General features: G+C 52.3%; 1 protein-coding gene across 1 annotated transcript in view; it reads right to left on the reverse strand.

Annotated features, from left to right (window-relative positions):
• PLXNA2 (plexin A2) overlaps nucleotides 1-17,085 on the reverse strand; it is a gene marked incomplete at its 5' end in the record, with an annotated part of 151,948 nt that overhangs the window by 22,348 nt on the left and 112,515 nt on the right. Inside the window, 8 exons of the mRNA XM_082329984.1 lie at nucleotides 665-899; nucleotides 2,072-2,215; nucleotides 2,398-2,637; nucleotides 4,784-4,877; nucleotides 6,191-6,358; nucleotides 9,469-9,605; nucleotides 13,192-13,309; nucleotides 16,567-16,718. Of these exons, the coding sequence (XP_082186110.1) occupies nucleotides 665-899; nucleotides 2,072-2,215; nucleotides 2,398-2,637; nucleotides 4,784-4,877; nucleotides 6,191-6,358; nucleotides 9,469-9,605; nucleotides 13,192-13,309; nucleotides 16,567-16,718 (1,288 nt within the window). The remainder of the gene's footprint in view (nucleotides 1-664; nucleotides 900-2,071; nucleotides 2,216-2,397; nucleotides 2,638-4,783; nucleotides 4,878-6,190; nucleotides 6,359-9,468; nucleotides 9,606-13,191; nucleotides 13,310-16,566; nucleotides 16,719-17,085) is intronic.

Consider the following 17,085-nt stretch of genomic DNA (forward strand, 5'->3'; position numbering starts at 1 on the left):
TTTTTGTCGCAACCCACCAGCTACAGAAATGACTGCCCACCTCCACCGCCGCTCCCCGGCGGCGAGGCCAGGCTCAGCCGCCTCCTTGCAAGGGACGAGACTTGCGTGTGTTGAAATCCGCAAGCGGCAGGTCTAGCTACTCCAAATAACACACAAGATTTCCCAGAAGCAAACGCTTGAGGAGCTTCTTCCTATGCCTCAGACCTGCTCTGGCCCCTCTGGGCTCACATTTTATAGACCGGAGGAGGGACTGCACCAGCTTTCCAGTCCTTCCACTTGGGATACATGCTGTTTCTCGGGGCTCCAAACCTCCTCTGCTCCCTATCTCACTCTGCCTTTTTAAAAGCCCTTTACTAAAAGGCCATTAGACAAGGGGGCACATTGTGCCGGGCACCCTGGGGCTGCCACCGGCCTCGCAATGTGATCCAGGCATGTCGCTTAAGCAGGATCAAGCTCTAATCCTATTCTCTGCCCATTAGGCAGCAGAGCCGTGTCTGCCGCTGACACACTTGTCGCTGCCCACCCTCCCACGCAGCCTCGCAGGGCACGCACCCCGCTCCTCTCTGCAAAAATGGGGTGCCTGGGGTGCTCCGGTGGGGAAAGCTGGGGACCAGAGCACGGGGCTGCAGCACACAGAGAGGGCCCAGTCCCGGGCAGTACTGACCCTCCTTGCACTCCAGGGCTACCCGGGACTCTAGATTGTCCATCTGCATCTGCAGCCTCTTGAGGGTCAGGTCATTCTCTCGGGACTTGCGCTTGTAGGCGATGAGGACGATGATGACGATGATGAGGAGCAGGCTGCCTCCGGCTGCGATGCTGACGATGGCCGGCAGGGTCAGGAGGCTGTCTGAGACGATGCTCACCGAACCAGGGGAGAAGATGATGCCACCAACACGCACCTACAAAGCGCAAAAGAGGTAACCAGCAGCTTCGGGTACGGGTGCGAGCCTGTCCCGAAGCCCCGTCCTTGGCGGCCAGGGCACGCACCGCACGGGCTGTACAGCCTCCCAAGGAAGCACTGAACCGCCTCCGTTTCAGCCAAGGCTATAGCAACTCCGCTCGCCTTCAAACACAGAGGGTGCAGCTTATGTGAACGCAGGGAGGCTTCAAGTCATGATAAATGTGCCAGCCCTTCACTATCTGGGCTTTGTCCTTATTATCTGATGGCTCCATTTGACTTTCATTTTATAAGCTTTCAACTCCCTTTTGTAAACCATGGACATTAGCAACCCAGTGATAATTTCACTGACAAGAAACCAGAGCGACTGGAAAGGGAGAACAGAGAAGGGAAGAGAAAACCCCATGTGAAAGCTACTGAGCAAACACGCTGGAGGTTAACGCCGGGACTGGCTTTTCTTGGATGTGCCCTGGCCACAGATGCAAGCAGCTCTCAGCCAGGTTGCGCTTCTGTGAATCACACTGTGATAATCTGAATATGTTTTGGATGCTGAACTTAAAGGGAAATAAATCACAATTACAACCTCATTTGGGCTCTACTCAAGCACTTCGGCAGCTGCGTGCTTGGTCTGTGAGTGGATCAGAGGAAGCAGAAATGCCCAAAACCAAAGCAGAGGAAGACACCGACCGTTATCCTGGATGAGGCTGTTGATCCAACCAGTCCAGCGTTCCGATGTCCTGGCTGCTTCTGCTTCAGGAAAAGGCAAAACTTTTCCATCCACTTAGCAGATCAGGTCTGGCTAAAATCCTTTCCTACCGTACAGGAGGGAGAACACAGCCCACTGACAATGGTCTCACCTACTGAAGGAAGAGCAAGCAGCACCAGAGAAAGGATGGTACCTGGTACCAAAGGCACTGCCAGAAAGAGCTGTTCCTTCTAGAAGGCTCTGATAGTAGGTGGTGACTCTCAGGGAGGGAATAAGAAGTTTCTCCATGCTAATCCACATCAGTATTTTAAGCTGCCAATTAGACAGCCATAAAAATCTAAAATCCTACTGAACCTTGGACAAGACATTCCATTCAATACCTGAGTGAGTCAGGGAGATGGCAGAGGAGGAGAAAGGATGGGAAGGAGGGAGGGGAGGGATGCTGAGAGGAGTGTTTGGTCCCTCACCATCACTTTGTGCTGTCCGGTGAGATTTGGCGGCTCACACAGCAGCTGGGTCTCGGAGACGGTGACGGCACAGGGTATTTCTCCGATCAGCACGGTGTAGTTGAGCTTTGCTCCTCCAGGAGCGGGTGGGCACAGGTTTCTGCCCTAGGGACAAGGGGAGAGAAGACTGAACAAAGATGCAGCGCATTTCTCCAGTTTTCATCTCATTCCCAGCTTGTGCAAACGATGGGACTCTGTCTAGCGTACCCCATTCTCCAAAGAGGGTATAAAACTCCATTCTGGGATTTTTTTGCCTCTTTCCACTGGGTGAGTAAGGGTATCCTTACCTTCAGGATGATGGGTGACCCCGGCTTCTGCTCCAGCACCCCAGTCGGGCTCAGGAGTTCAAACGTCGGGTTGGGGTAGTATATGAACTTGGTGTCGTTGTAGACCAGCAGGGACTGCACGTTGTTAAAGATAAACCCAAACTCGTCCGGCCGCTCGACGGCGTCCAGGCCGGGCCGGTACTCGGGGGTGAGGGGGGGCGCGAGGCAGGCCAGCGCCGTGGCGTTCACCACCTTGCAGACCTGCGGGGAAGGTGATGCTTTGAAAGATGGCAGGGAAAACTTTACCCTGACCTGGACAATGATGTTCTGATTCCTTAAATATTCCCTGAAAAGTCCAGCGGATTCAAAGTTTAGCCGGCAACATTTAATCCAGGCTTGACGCATTACAACCATAGCTTGGGGGAATTTGCTTCCCCTCCAGCCGGTGCAAAGGCACTGGTGCAGAGATGGAGAGCAAGCTTCAAAATGAGCAGTGTTTTAAAGGAGCTAGAGGCTCGCATAGCGGCTCACTTCGCCCTTTTTCTTTATTTTTTTCTTTTCTTTCCACTTGCATCCTCTTTGGCAATGCCAGCTTTGAAACAGACCCGTAGCAAATATCTGGTCCCTGCTACAAATTGGTGATTAGAGGCAATTCCCGAATGCCAGCAAGGGAGAGGAACGATCATCTGATGCTCGTGGGCTGGAGGTAACATGAAGGTCATCTCCCGCCGGGCTGAGGACACCCACAGCTCCTCCAGCCCCTGGAGGCAGGGACCTGGCTGATTTATGAGACTCTTGCCTTATAAAGCAGCAAGAGCACAACCATCTGGCCTCCCTCCATAAGCAGAAGATTTAATTTCACTCAATTTTGTGTCTTGAGAATTATTTTTGTAGCACTGTAACTGCAACTGCTAACAACAAAATTAGATGTCTTTTTTAAAAAGAGCTCAGATGAAAAGGTCTTCAGAGGGGAAGGGAGAAAGGGAATAGGAAAAGACTGCTAAGTGATTTGCCCTTTCCAAGATAATACAGATTCAGTCAGAAAGATCACTGCATAGAGACAAGATTTTTCAATTTTACATAGTCAAAATAATTTCTGCGGGTTCTGGAGGTACAATTCTTATTTGTAGCATACAAGAACATCATTTAGTTCCTGTTTAGCTGAGGATTCATTTCAGTTTCTCACTCTAGGACTGAAAAAATACAGATAGGGGCAGGAGGTGGCATTCCAGATCAACCCCAAAGTCTGCTACCCGCTCCTTGCTTTGGGAACATCTGGGTGATAGGAAGGAAGATGGGAAGGAGGCATAAAAATAACACCCAGCTTCACCAAAATACGCGGAGCCCCACACCCAGCATCCTTCGCGTGGCGAGGAGGGCGCAGGGAAGCAGCACCTGGCCTTACCGCAGTGATCAAGCTGCAAAAGTGGCCTGAAAGCTTCTTGTTCAGAAGCGATTCCCCTCTCTCCTTCCCTCCCTGGGCTGGTACAGGCTTGCCAGGCCCAGAGCTGCGGCAATAGGGGGTTTATTTATAGAGAGGCAGCTAGGGAGAGACTAGTTAAACATAGCAGCCTCGTAGCTGGCAGGTCTCAGCGCCTAGCTCTGGGCTTTTACAGAAAGAGCAGGACTAAAATGGGAAGTGTGGAGCAGCTGGGGATGATGGGGACAGCTACACTTGGGCTTTCCATCCTAATGTGCCTGTGGAGCTGAGCTAGGTACAGGGAAGGGAAGGATGCTGGGCAGAGGAGAGCTCTTGGGGCTCTGACAAAAGGGGGAATATTTCAGGAGTGAAACACGTTTTTCTGACCCAAGACAGAATTTGTGGTGATGAGGATGACCTAAAGCGGAGTCCTCCATTTCTAGCTTTGAAAACTCCTTGGCAGTTACTGTGTTGCTGAGGGAGTAATTTCCCATTTCTGTGTTTCCGGATCCCTCTGTCCAGGTCCCCAGGTTTTGCTGCTAACAGTTTGGGTAAGTCTAGGGGAATAGCCCCAGAGCGGCTTTTGCCATGGCAAGTCTCATCGTGCAGAGAGCACTGGCACCAGTAACCGTACGTGTGCACCTGGGTGGGGGGGACCCTCCGTGCAGCGGCACCAGTAACCGTACGTGTGCACCTGGGTGGGGGGGACCCTCCGTGCAGCGGCACCAGTAACCGTATGTGTGCACCTGGGTGGGGGGGACCCTCCGTGCAGCGGCACCAGTAACCGTACGTGTGCACCTGGGTGGGGGGGACCCTCCGTGCAGCGGCACCAGTAACCGTACGTGTGCACCTGGGTGGGGGGGACCCTCCGTGCAGCGGCACCAGTAACCGTATGTGTGCACCTGGGTGGGGGGGACCCTCCGTGCAGCGGCACGGGGATGCTCCCAGGCACAGCCCGGCGGCACCGCACTGGCAGCAGCTACTTACGTTGACAAACTCCTTGCCATTGTACTTGACGCGGATCCTGGGCTCCTGGATCACGTCCAGGTTGGAGCCGGTGACGGTCAGAGGCGTGTGTCCGCTGCGGAGAACCGGGAGACACCTGATTAATGCACCGGGCAGGAGGGGCTGGGGCTGTGCAGAGAGACTGTGCTTGACAACAAGGATGCTTGTTGGATCTCAGAAAGATGTTTTCTGCAGACACTTCAGGCACCAGGTGACAGAGGGGATTAATACGCACTCCCCGAGTCGCTGGGGAGCGGTGCCTCACAAGTGAGCTAGATTCTCCACTCTCAGCTGCACCCTCTCCCACCTAACAGCACTGCAAGGCAGCAGGATGAGAAATGGGACCGAAGAAATCAACTGAGCTGAGACTAAATACGTAAGACAATAAATTAGTCACAGTGTTTAATGATTTACACAGTGATGTTTTTAAGGAACACGATAAATGGTACGTGCAGTGAAGGAGCTGACATGCACTTGCATCTGGACTGCAGATGCAGCAAGTTGTCACATAGAGCTGGGGAGGGATGAAGAGCACCGGGTGCCATCAGGGCCAGGGAGGACACAACCCCCAGGCTACAGTACCCTCATTCTCCTACAGCCAGTGCCGCCGAGCAAAGTCTTTCACTCTCGGCTTCTTCTTTCACGTGTTCATTGGAGCAGCACAGCCCAGATTCACCGGAGTCTCCAGCACCGCTGTGAGCAGTCCTGCCCAGCCCATCAGACCGGCTCACCCCAAACCAGACACCACCTTCAATTCGGGCTCAAAGCAAACATCTCGCAGAGCCTGCTGCGAGACGCTTACTTCTTTCGTGGGCAATTTTAAAAAATAATTGGAATTTGAAATGAATAGCCGTGTTACAGCCCTTGTGAGCAGAACCATTAAAGTAACCCCAGGGGACGAGCATGGCCCAGGGTTTTTAGCAGCGATGACGTCACGGTGATGTGACAGCGCCGGCCGCCCGGTTCCTAGCAGTGAATCTGGGATAAACACTACATTGTGATTAGCATCAGCTTTTTCCTTTCTTGGTGGTTGCTGGTTTTGTTTTATTCCAGGACTACAAGAAGGAGCCTTTAATGAGCAATTGTGCACTTCAGCAGATGGAAGCGATCTTGGGGCTTTGTTTGTGCGCCCAGAATCTCGGTGCAGACTGCTACTGCTGTAACTGCCTTGGTAATTACAACCCCTTTAGCAACTCTGGACCTGACTTTTGGTAAATGCAAACGCCGCAGACACCCAGCACTGACAAATCCAGGACGCTGGGTGGGACGTGCATTTCCAAACAGACCCTCTTTCGCCCTCACTGAGCGTATGCTGAGAGAGGAGATCCAGACCGGGCAAGCGGGCTCCCCTCCCGCTGTTGAGGACCTGCTGTCAGAGCCTTGTGTTACCTGGCAATGCTCCACTCGGGTTCGATGTGCTGCACCTTCGGATCATCGATGTACTCGAACAGCAAGGTCCGCTCCAGCTGAGCCCGGTCGACGCTGACGGAGACGTGAACAGCCCCCAGGCCATGGGCTGACGGAGCTGACACACAGACGATCTCGTTCATGGATCGCCTGTGCAAGAGAGAAGCCGGGGAAGCGTTAATGGGCAGCCACGGCGTAGGAGCAGAAAATGACCCTTTGTCCTGGGGCAGCTCACAAAAAGGCTGAGCCCCAGACCCTGACACCTGCGAAGGGGATGAGCTCTGTGCAGGAGGGGACTCTGCCTGCCCACCAAGAGAGAAGCGCAGGCTCCCTGAAATTACTCTTTGTGCCAAACTGCAGCCTCCCGCATCCCTCTGTGAACCCGCTGCCTTCTGTTGGGCGTGTGAAAACAGATGGCTGCTTTTTAAATGGTATGCATAAGCTCACTCAAAAGCCAAATTCTTCCCCTCCGCACCCCACTGCACACACGGGCCCTTGTGAGCCACATAATGGAGCCCGCGAAGCCCCCGCCTGGGAAGGGCGATACCACCGTCACCGCTGCCTTCCAGCTTTGTCTGCCCGTCAGAGCAGGGGTGACCTCGTCCTCGGCGCTGGCTGGCTGGCCATAACAGACCATCTGCTTCCATCGCAGCCCCGGAGAAGGTCGAGGCGGCGGGTTAGCGAGGTGCTGTCAAAGCACAAAGGCGCCAGTGGGTGGATGGATGGAGAAGGGGAATGAGAGCTGAGCGGCACCGCTCCCGCTGCCGGGACAGAGCTGCGAGGAACCACAGAGCTCTGCGGCGAGCCTGGACACTGTTCCTACAAAAAGCGCGGGAGTGAGATCGCTGGAAGGCCAGTGCCCCTGCGCGGCCACCCGCGGGTCGTCCCGCCTGCCCAAACCTGCCCCCTGCTCACTGAAAAGGCCGTGCTGTTCCCGTGGCTCATTTAGCTTTGGCTTCGCACAGGGGAGAGGGCAGGCCGGTCTTCAGCACCTCGCTGACAGTCTGGCACTTAAAAACTGGCACTCCTGAACGCCCAGTCTTCACCATCCTCACCCTCCTCGGAGCCCGCGCAACTCGTGGAGGTGCCCGAACAGCTGAGGCTCGAGTGCAGCCGTGGCCCTGCTCTGCTTCCAGCAAAGCTCCCGTGTCTCCCCCGGGCCAGGGGACACTGCCTGGTCCCCTTTCCAGGGCCCTTACACGCTCCCTGCCCCCCCAAAGAGTACAGGCACATCGCTCAGCACTGAGCATTTCAGAGGGGTATCGAACAGCGGGTACCACGATGTTCCCAGCTCACTCCTTGGCACGCCCATCCGCCGCAAGCGAGGGAATAGAAACAACCTCCTAAAATATCTAAAACAAATTGGACTTGACTGTTTCTATTGATGCGATTACCTGTCTACCCCTTCCCACCCAGCTCCTCCTCCCTCCCTCATCTTATTCTCACTCTCCACCTAGGTTTAATTTAACCACAAAGGCATCCTTGTGCGAGGAGCGCGTTTCTCCACCCTCCTTGCTGATTCTCGGAGTGTTCCCGTGCGTGCCCGTGCAGCTGAAGAGCTGCCTGCCTGCTGCCTGCTCTGCCGCCCCGTGCCGCCGCGGCCGCTCAGCCCTGCCAGACTCCAGCGCGCCTGCTTAGCTCTGGCATGAGATCCAGAGTGACGCATCGCTGCTGGCAGAGCTGCTCTCAGCTCCCTGTGATCAGTTAATTAGCTTTCCGTGCTATTATTATGTCGTCATGGTGAATCTACCCACTCCTCCGATCAGAGAGGGGAGAATGGGGGAAGCTGTAATTAGAGTGAATCTCATTAGAAACTGCTTCATCTAATCAGGCTCCCCCACACCCTCGAGTACAATTGAAGTTCATTGCCTCAGAACAGTCCAAGCAAAACAAAGTGCACAGCGTGACCCCACATGAAGGATGGTGCCATTCATATACTGCCGCTTGCTTTGTTTAAGTTTCTGCTTGCCTGCTGTAATTAGAACATACAGAGAATTCAAAACTCTTCCAGGTTTTGCAGGTCAGTATCTGCAGGTTGCCTGAATGTAATTATATATTTAAGGGATTACATTTCAGAGCTGATTCTGCTCTCAGGCCAGCTTGCAGGCTGCTTCTGCTGGTGGTAACACCGTTACCAGTGTGCATCTGAGGATGCAGTCTGGCATCTTTGCTTCGGATACGGGGAAAAAACACGGATGGATCAGTGACTGTGCTTAGCATTCGGAGAGTTCATCTGCACTTGAAGACCTCGGCATGTCCAGACCTCCTGACGCACCGTTCTAGGACGGACCTAGAATAAGCACTGCTAATATCCCAACATGCTCCCACGTCTCAACGCCCACAGCTCCCGTATGGGAGAACCTCTCAGTCTTCCAGATGAGAAATTCACCTCCAGGGGTCTTTACTTTCCCAGAAACTTGCTCGGTTCCTCCTGGGAAGCCTGAGAGAGGATCTGAATCCCTTTGCACATCACAGCGCTTTGCCTAGGTACCCGCGCAGGCTGCGCCCACACTATGAAATGCATACTGCCAGCTGCTTCGGGGCACCTATGTACGTTTGGTACAGGGCACGGATGTGTACGTGATGCACACAGATGTATACTGCCTGTATCTTTTTTTAACTAAGCCCCAAGAAAACCCATTAAACCCTGCAAATGTCAACTCTGTGTTTACACTGCTGGGTAAAAAGTAAATTTGCCATAGAAATCCCAGAGGAGATTGATGGCTGCGCAAGTTTCTCAGCAGAAGGCGTGTGCAGATCCTGGCTTTGCTCTGCCACACAGAAGCCCACCCCTCGCTCAGAGCATTTCTAGGAGGTTGAGGTACCTGCAGCAGTGGCTGCAATAAAGGCAATGCAAGCTGTTGATCTGTGAAAAGAGAAACTAGATGTTTCCTATAAACGTTACATTTTCTTCCGATCAGCCAGGCTGGGGGGCAGGTACTGATGACTACTATAAACCTTTTACACTTGCAGTGATGTTTGCCCGAGATTTTTGGACCAGTTAACATTGTAACGGCATTAAAATGAAATAATGGACAGCACTAATACCGATGCAATCCCTCGCTGGCCAAGCAAGGCTCAGTCACAGTAAGAGGCAAGATGGTTTCATGTAATAAAAGAGGGAATGAGAGCCTTCAGGGGTTCCCAGATGAATTTTTGCCATGGCTGCATGCTCAGCTACAGCTGATACCTGGCGGTGCAGCCCTGATAACCAGGACGTGGATGGCAGGAGCCCGCGCTGGCCCGGCTCGGCCCCTTACCCGTAGAATTCGCAGGTCTGGTTTCCCAGGAGCACCGACACGCGGCTGCCAGCTCCCAGGTAGTGCCCGGAGATGGTCACCATCGTCCCTCCCGACTCCGGACCGCGGCTGGGATTCAGAAAACTCACTGCTGGAGTCTGGAGAAAGAAAAGGACAAACTCAGCGCTCCTGCCTGCTGCGAGGGGAGCCGTCAGCGAGCGGCTGCCCAGCGGCCGTGCCAGCCGGAGAAGCACCGTCCCCCGAGCATCATCATGCTTTGGCTGAGGGGGGAAATCCTTTTTAACATGGAAAAGCAAACCAGGGATGCGTCCTGGACGCCTGACAAATCTCCTGCTAAATTTTTGAACCCAGCTCCGAGAGACGTGCCTCAACAAAACGATTGCAAAATTAGCCTCGGCAAAACTATGTATTTACCTTCAACTTTGTTCTTAAACAAAGGTAAGCTGTTTGCACCGCAGTTTCAAAAACTAAATACATCCCAAGCCAAGCGAACTGCCACAGTGGAAATTTGAGCCCAAATGTTTAAAGTTTGCCAACGTGGTAGAGCATCAAAAAACCCCACCAGGATCTGGTAACGGGAAATACTGCACAACTTCAACAAGAGGCAGTACCATCAGCTCCCGCTTAATATGAACCACCAGCGATAGCATTGCAGGGGCAGAGCCTGTTTTCTGTTGCTGATGGAAAGACATCCTTGGTGGGCAAACTTAGATCCCACTCGACATTTTACTGGTGATATTATTGTGGCAATGCCACGTCTTTATCCTGCCTTGCACCACGATAGCTATTTATCCCCCTTAATAGAATTTGCAGAAAGCAGGTACCTTTTTATTTGTATTCAATCAGTGGATATTACCAAATTGTTTTACTAGGGCTTTCGCATTACCCTCTTTATGACTCTCGTCTGCAAAGGCTGGCAGCCTCCCAGCTCCACTCCCCTGGTGCCTCCTGCTTGGCAGCTCGGTGAGTTTGTCCTGTTTTCTCTACTGTTTCCACAATGCAACATGTGTTTTCTGGGTGCCACAGCATTTGCCAAAGCAGCTTAGACCAAAAGCCTGTTTGACCCCGACTCCTGAATAGACCAGAGAAAAACACACGATCCACCCTGTTCTGGGTAATTATGGAGTAATATTACAGGAGGGAAAGATTCATCTTTCAATCGCTCATGGTCAGCTCACAGCTCTTATCCTAGCTGGGGTCAGGAGTTGGAATCGATGATCCTCGTGGGTCCCTTCCAACCCAGGATATTCTATGATTACTCCAGCTAATGGCAACACTAGACTATACAACTGGTAATAGCAATGTTTACACCAGGCAGGCTTGGGAGCATTTCCTACAACCAAAAGGGTTGTAGGAACAAAGATTCCAAAATGCAAAAAAACCTCCAAAGGATGCTCAGTTTATGATTGCCCATCAAAAACCTCCTTCAGCCTCCAGCCCAACCCTGGCGACCGTTCCCAAGGTGAATTAGGAACAAGCTGCAATGCTGCGAACGATCCAGACAGCGAGAGCCACTACCAGCCACCCTCCTCCTCCAGCCCCATCCCCGGGGCCAGTCTGCTCGTGGGATCCCAAGGATGGAAAGGAGCGGTTATTTACCATGTCCGTGAGGTCCAGCAGTTCCCATACACACACCAGTGACAGCTGCACACATACTGGAAAGCACGGCCCTCCTCTGCATTCAAAATGACTTGTAAGCACCTCCTGGCTACAAGCATCTGATGTTTCTGGTGTGAGCATCACCTTGTCTAAGCATTGCAATCCTTGGAAATTCAAAGCATTGCCAAAAATAGAAACTCAGGCTGTAACCCCGAGCAGTCATTCTTGTAAACAAGGAAAAGACAGGAGAGCTGAGGGCCCCTCCTAGAGACCTGCAAAAACTCCCAAGGCTGGGGTGAGGCCAGCATCAGATGAGGGCCTGAAAGCTGAACAAGAATTTTCCATCTTCAACTCATGATTTGGTGATAATTATGACAGATTTACAGATCCAAAGTAGCTCCAAGGTTCCAGCTCCCCAGATAAAATGGGTGTAATTAAGGTGACAGCATCGCTCCGGCGCGGTGGCAAGCACCAGATGAGCTCACTAAGGCATGAACCCTCTCAGGGTCAGAACTGAGCTCTGCTTTAAGGTACCCATCAATTTTACTACTGACTTTAATGGCATAAACCAGCTGTAATGGAATTTGTGGCAGCGCTAAAGAGAAAAGTAGAGGCCAACTAACAAAAGGAAATGATGTGCCAGAAGTTTTAGGTGCTTGGGAAAAAGAAACCATATAATCAGGGTAAGTGCTGGAAATCAGAAGCAACAATGCAAAGGATGATAATGCTCGGCATATGCTCACCAGGTTGCTGCAAGGTATTGCTCCAAGATTCATCTCTGCAATTACCTTCCGCTGGCTCCTGGTTATTACTGAACACAAAGCAAGAGAGCATCCTCCTTGCGTCGCATGGGAACCTGCCTTCCGACAATGGCACATCTGGGGACTCTACTGGCAGTGCCCTGCGATGATCGGAGGGGTTTCTGGCATATTTGAGCAAAACGTGGTGACATTTTGCACCCCTGCTACGTTGTTGAATAAACGAAATCCCAGGGGAGGGTGTCGCTTACAACGCCGATAGGGTGGCAGGGGCTAGCCTGATTTATCTCTCAATTAGTTTACAAATTGTGGGCAATTGGTAAGTGCTGGCATTTCCCTGCATACAGATTCCACTAAGCACAAAATCAATGTGGCTGGATGAAGTGTCCTGTTTAGGCAAAACTGGAGATATGAGAAACCCCAGCTGTAGCTTTTAAGTTTATGAATCAAAAGGCTGCTAATTGAACAACAGAAAGAAATGATCCACTCCCACCAACCCAAAGAGCAGCTCTCCATTAAGCAGACAGAGAAAGCCTACACTGAACCAGCATCCTTGGAGGGGGAAAAAAAAAATCCCCGAATATCTGGATGTAGAATTACTCTTCCATCCCAAAGGGCATCATGAGGAAAAGATTAAATCTATAGACACAGAAACTAACTGAGATATTTTTAGGTTTCACAGGCAGTTGATTAAAACTAAGTTTCTCGCAGGACCTCAGTACCTGAGCTGCAGAAGGATGGGCTCTGGTGCTTGCTCTCCTGTTGCGGGTTTCTGTGTTCATGCAAAAAGGCCTGTTGGTGCCTGTATGTGTACACACGGATGTACGGAAACATCTTCGAAAGCAGCAAGAAGCAGCGCCCTAGATTCACCCCCCTTCACTAAGCACCAAAGTAACAACATCCATTACAAACAGAGGAAAATTTTGAGTGCCGACTCCAATTCCTTGCCAATTCCTCATGCACAGAAAGTCCTCAGGTACAGAACAAAGTTAGGCTTTGTGTAACGCTCCTGCTGGGATTACACCAATGCACTTTGCAAGGAGTAACCCAGGCTAGCAATTCAGAAGGTTATCACTATTTTGGAGGTGCAAACCTGAAATGAAATGCTGGGGAAGCCCTGGGTTTAGGTTCCCACATAAATCCTGTTTATTCCGTGGACCCGTGTGAGCTCTAGGTCCTGAAAACTGGGCTCGTTGACTGGGCTACCAACAAATTGTGCAATGCCATGGGGAAAGCATCAGGAAAAGATGACAAATTTGGGATTTTCTTCTGGAGTTGAACCCCATCCATTTGACACGTGCATTCGCAGGGCACGGCTGTCCCGCGGGGGACGCGTGCTGCCCCCCCGCCTCGGCAGGACACTCACCACGAACATGTACTGCTGCGCAGACTTGGCCGTGAACTCGGGCTTGCACTCTCCGATGCACAGGAGCACTGGGCCGGAGCTGATCCCTGGAAGCGCCTGCCCCATTTCACAGACGATCCTGGAAGCAGAAACGCCGCAGTGAGGCCCTGGCAGGAGGTGCCCACAGTCCCCTCCGCAGCTCCGCGCAGGGCTGACTTACTTTTTTTCTTCTCCCCCCCACTCCCCCCTTTTAACTTTGATATCTGCCTCTTTGGAAGAAGTTAATTACTGAGTCTATTTTTACCCCATGTAGTAATTTAAAGAAAAAAACTCAAAATTAGACATAATTATTACAAGCTGTAAACTCCAGAGCAAAGCAGAGCACTAATAGCAATATATTAGCCAGTAGCAAAGTGAGTGCGAAGTCCTTAGAGTAACAGATGAGTTCATTAAGGGAACAGCTCACACTGCAGTCTCCCAGTTAATCAAAAATGGAGAAACCTGCGCGGGGATGATAGAGACAGCCGTGGAGAGCAGCCTTTGCAGGGGAGACAGGGCTGGCTAACGCAGAACGTACTGGTGCTGGGAAAAGGAGTTCGCGGCACCGAGAGACACCGATCTCGTGCTCCTCGCGTGGCCCAGCTCAGCCCCGTGGGCACTTCCCGAGGCAGGGAAAGCCGCAGGGCCGGGGAGAGCTGCTGGGGATAACCACAGCGAGCCAGGCTGGAAGATGAGGAAACCCTCATTACGCACCCCGTGGGTGTGTAATCCAAAAATCCCAGGGCCCTGGGAATGCAGAATGCCTGCTGGAGATGAGACCAAGCAAATGCCTGGCATGCCAGCAGGTCTGAGAGAGGTCTCCAGCGGGACGTCAGCTGGCAGGGCTCCCTAGCTGTACCTAAAGGGGAGGGATGCTGCTTGCTCCCACGGCAAGATGAATTCAAGAGCATCCTGCCAGGCGCTGGAAACCTCAGGACAGGATTAACCCGCCTCGGGTTGGTTATGATGGTAACACCGGTGATGAGACACTTGTTGATGTCTGGCCCTGAGAGCGAGACCAGAGAAGAGCCAGAGCACCTCTTCCCCGGTGAGGCTGAAGGGGCTTTTGCAGAGCGGCAGGGGAGACGCTCGCTCGTCTGCCGATCCCATGCAAATGCATGAAAGGCTCCAATTCATGAAGGCAGTGTTTCAGCTGCCTTCAGCAGCACTGAATTCACTACAAATAAAATAAAATAAAAAGACTAAAGGAAAAAAGAACCTGCAGACAGCATGCACAGGTGATGCCAGGAGGCCTAATGAAATACATACACGCTAGTAAAGAGCTCTAATGCGAAAGCCCTTATTGCTGCACATCAAAACGGGTTGCCTAGAGAGACGCTGCCTTTGGAGAACAGAAACTGAAGCATCTCAGCTGTGTGCCTTAATCTGCCACGTGCTCCTCTCTCTGCCTTTCAACCAGACATCGCCCATGCACCTCTCCTCTGCTTCATTACTTCTCCTCCTGCAAACCGGCAGCGGGGCGAGGAGGCAGGGTTTCTGCGCTGGCGGGCTAGGAGGGAGGGCTGGCGTTTGGGAGCAGTAACCTCTGCTCCTGCCAGCCCATGGGCAAACAACGCAAGGTGAGGTGATTCCCGACACCCCGTGGGCAGGAGAGGAGGGCGGAGGTTTGCTCCCACAAGAAACAAGGATACACCAAGCACTATATCCAGGGGGAAACACCAAATACTCAACTGTTTGCCAGTAAAGCAGCAGCTGCCATGCAGTACCAGGCAAGACGGGGTGCGGGACAGGGCACAAGTGACCTGGTACACCTGATCCCGATTCCTGTTAAATGCCAAATTCCCAGCAGGTACCTTGTTACAAAATGATGCATTCAGCAGAGCTGTAGGGTGCTGATTGCTGGGCTAAGTGGCCCTTTCACCAACATTAACCTAATTGCTGGCTGATAGATTGCGTGGCTGGAGCATATGGTGAGTCATTACAGTCTTGGAATTCAGTCTGCCCACAGAACCCTTAAGAGGGTCCTTTTATCTGTATTCATCTTTAAAAGGCAGCTCTCATGCTAACGCTTGCTGTTATCTGCCCAGGGTAAATGTTTTAATGATGTTAAACTTTGAAAGCTCAAGAGCCGTAATTAGAGTCATGATTATAAAATCAGGGTTTCATACCATCAAAGGAGGATAATTTTATAATCTTCTATCCTTTATTTGAAAAATAAAATAAAACAAAATACTGCTCAGCAGAACAGCCCAAACCACTAGCAGTGACAGTATTATCCGTGCAGCGCTTGGAGCCATTCCTGCAATAACACCAACGATGCTTTGCACATCCAGAGCACCCTCCATCCAGCGATCGGAAAAATACTTCCTAACTGATATACTGCACGCATCCTCGCTGTTTGGAAGAGGAGACTGATGTCATTTCTGTCTTACAGATGGGGAAACAAAGACAAGGAGTGAGCAAAAAACAAACCAACACCAACATGTGCTAGCGACAGGTCCTTCCACTACCCTGGGGATCAGACTGGGACCCAGCAAATGCATTCCACCACCAGAGGACAACTGCTTTCAGCTGCTGCCGCAGCTGGGGCAGATCCGGCTGCTGGGACCACTGGCACCCTGGGCTCCCCCACGCTCACCGTGAGCAGCCACGGCCCTACCACACACAACACCGCCCTGGTCCCCAGCAGGGGAGATTAGGCAACCCAAGGGGAGACACGACATGTTGCTGCTCTCCTGCCCTGCACCAATGACCCCCAACGCACCCCTCAGCACCTTGGCTGCACCAGAACAACCCCCCCAGGCAGCAACAGGAGCATGTGTCACTTTGGGAGGTTTATTTGCCCATCCTCTGTTACATGCCTATTTTCTAATTTTCGATTGACATTTTTCTTAGTGAAATAAATGAATTGACTCCAGTGGAGGCCCATTCGGATTAAGCTGCTGTCACCGCCTCAGCCGCCTAACAAATGGCTGCGTGCAGCCAGCAGCGCCGGCTGAATTTCAAGTGCGATGAGGAGCGGAGGGGGCAGAGAGGCTCAGCATCAACAGCAAGGTGTTCATCAGAAAAGTTGCTTAGCAAAGCAGGAACCGCGGTGTGGAAGGAAACAAAACACTTAATGAAAGCTTAAAGGGCTGCTTAACCCCCTGAGAGAGCATCCAAGCACCTCATCCCCTTCTGGTGTAGGAATGGCACGCCCTGTTCCAGGCACCATCCACCTCCAGACCCTTTTCTGCAGGTCTGCAGGGCTGAAAAGGGTGGTGAGATGATGCCTGGGGTTTGGAGGAGTTATTGGCCTCCTTTGCATTTGCTGGAGGTCAGGGAAGAGGCTTTGTGCAGGCTGGCCAGCGCTGTGGACCTGCGGTGGGGACGGGTGAGGTCCTGGAGGCCACTCACTGTTCTGCGACGACGTACTGCTCGGGCAGGGGCTTGCACTGCACCCCAGCAACCTGCACGCCATGGGCGATCTCGGAGAAATCCAGGCCCAGGTTCACGCCACGAATGGTCACCCTCGTCCCTCCTTCTGGGGGGCCTGACACTGTCAGGATCTAGAGGGAAACAAAACACAGGAAAGTTGAGCTGGTGTCCCCATGCCACCCGTGCTTCTTCAACCCCATGTCTGGTTTGGAAGCAATCTTCTGCTTTGCAGGCTGCGGCTGAGTGCTGCAACCTCCATCTGCTCCTGCTGCCAAACCCAGGCCAGCAACACCTTCTCATGACCCCTCTGGATGTCTTGGAGAAGCCCAAGCCCAGGCCAATCCAACACAGATGGATTTCAGCCCAAGGATGCCAAAATCCATCTGTGCTGAGCTCCAAGAGAGGACATCAAGGTCCCTGAGCTGGCCAAGAGGAGTGGGCAATGCCTCCCCCAGAAACCCTTGCAGAAGGATGAGACTGTCTCCTTTTTTATATATA

The sequence above is a fragment of the Platalea leucorodia genome (genome assembly GCF_965183815.1).
Source record: "Platalea leucorodia genome assembly, chromosome: 19".
Classification (NCBI taxonomy): domain Eukaryota; kingdom Metazoa; phylum Chordata; class Aves; order Pelecaniformes; family Threskiornithidae; genus Platalea; species Platalea leucorodia.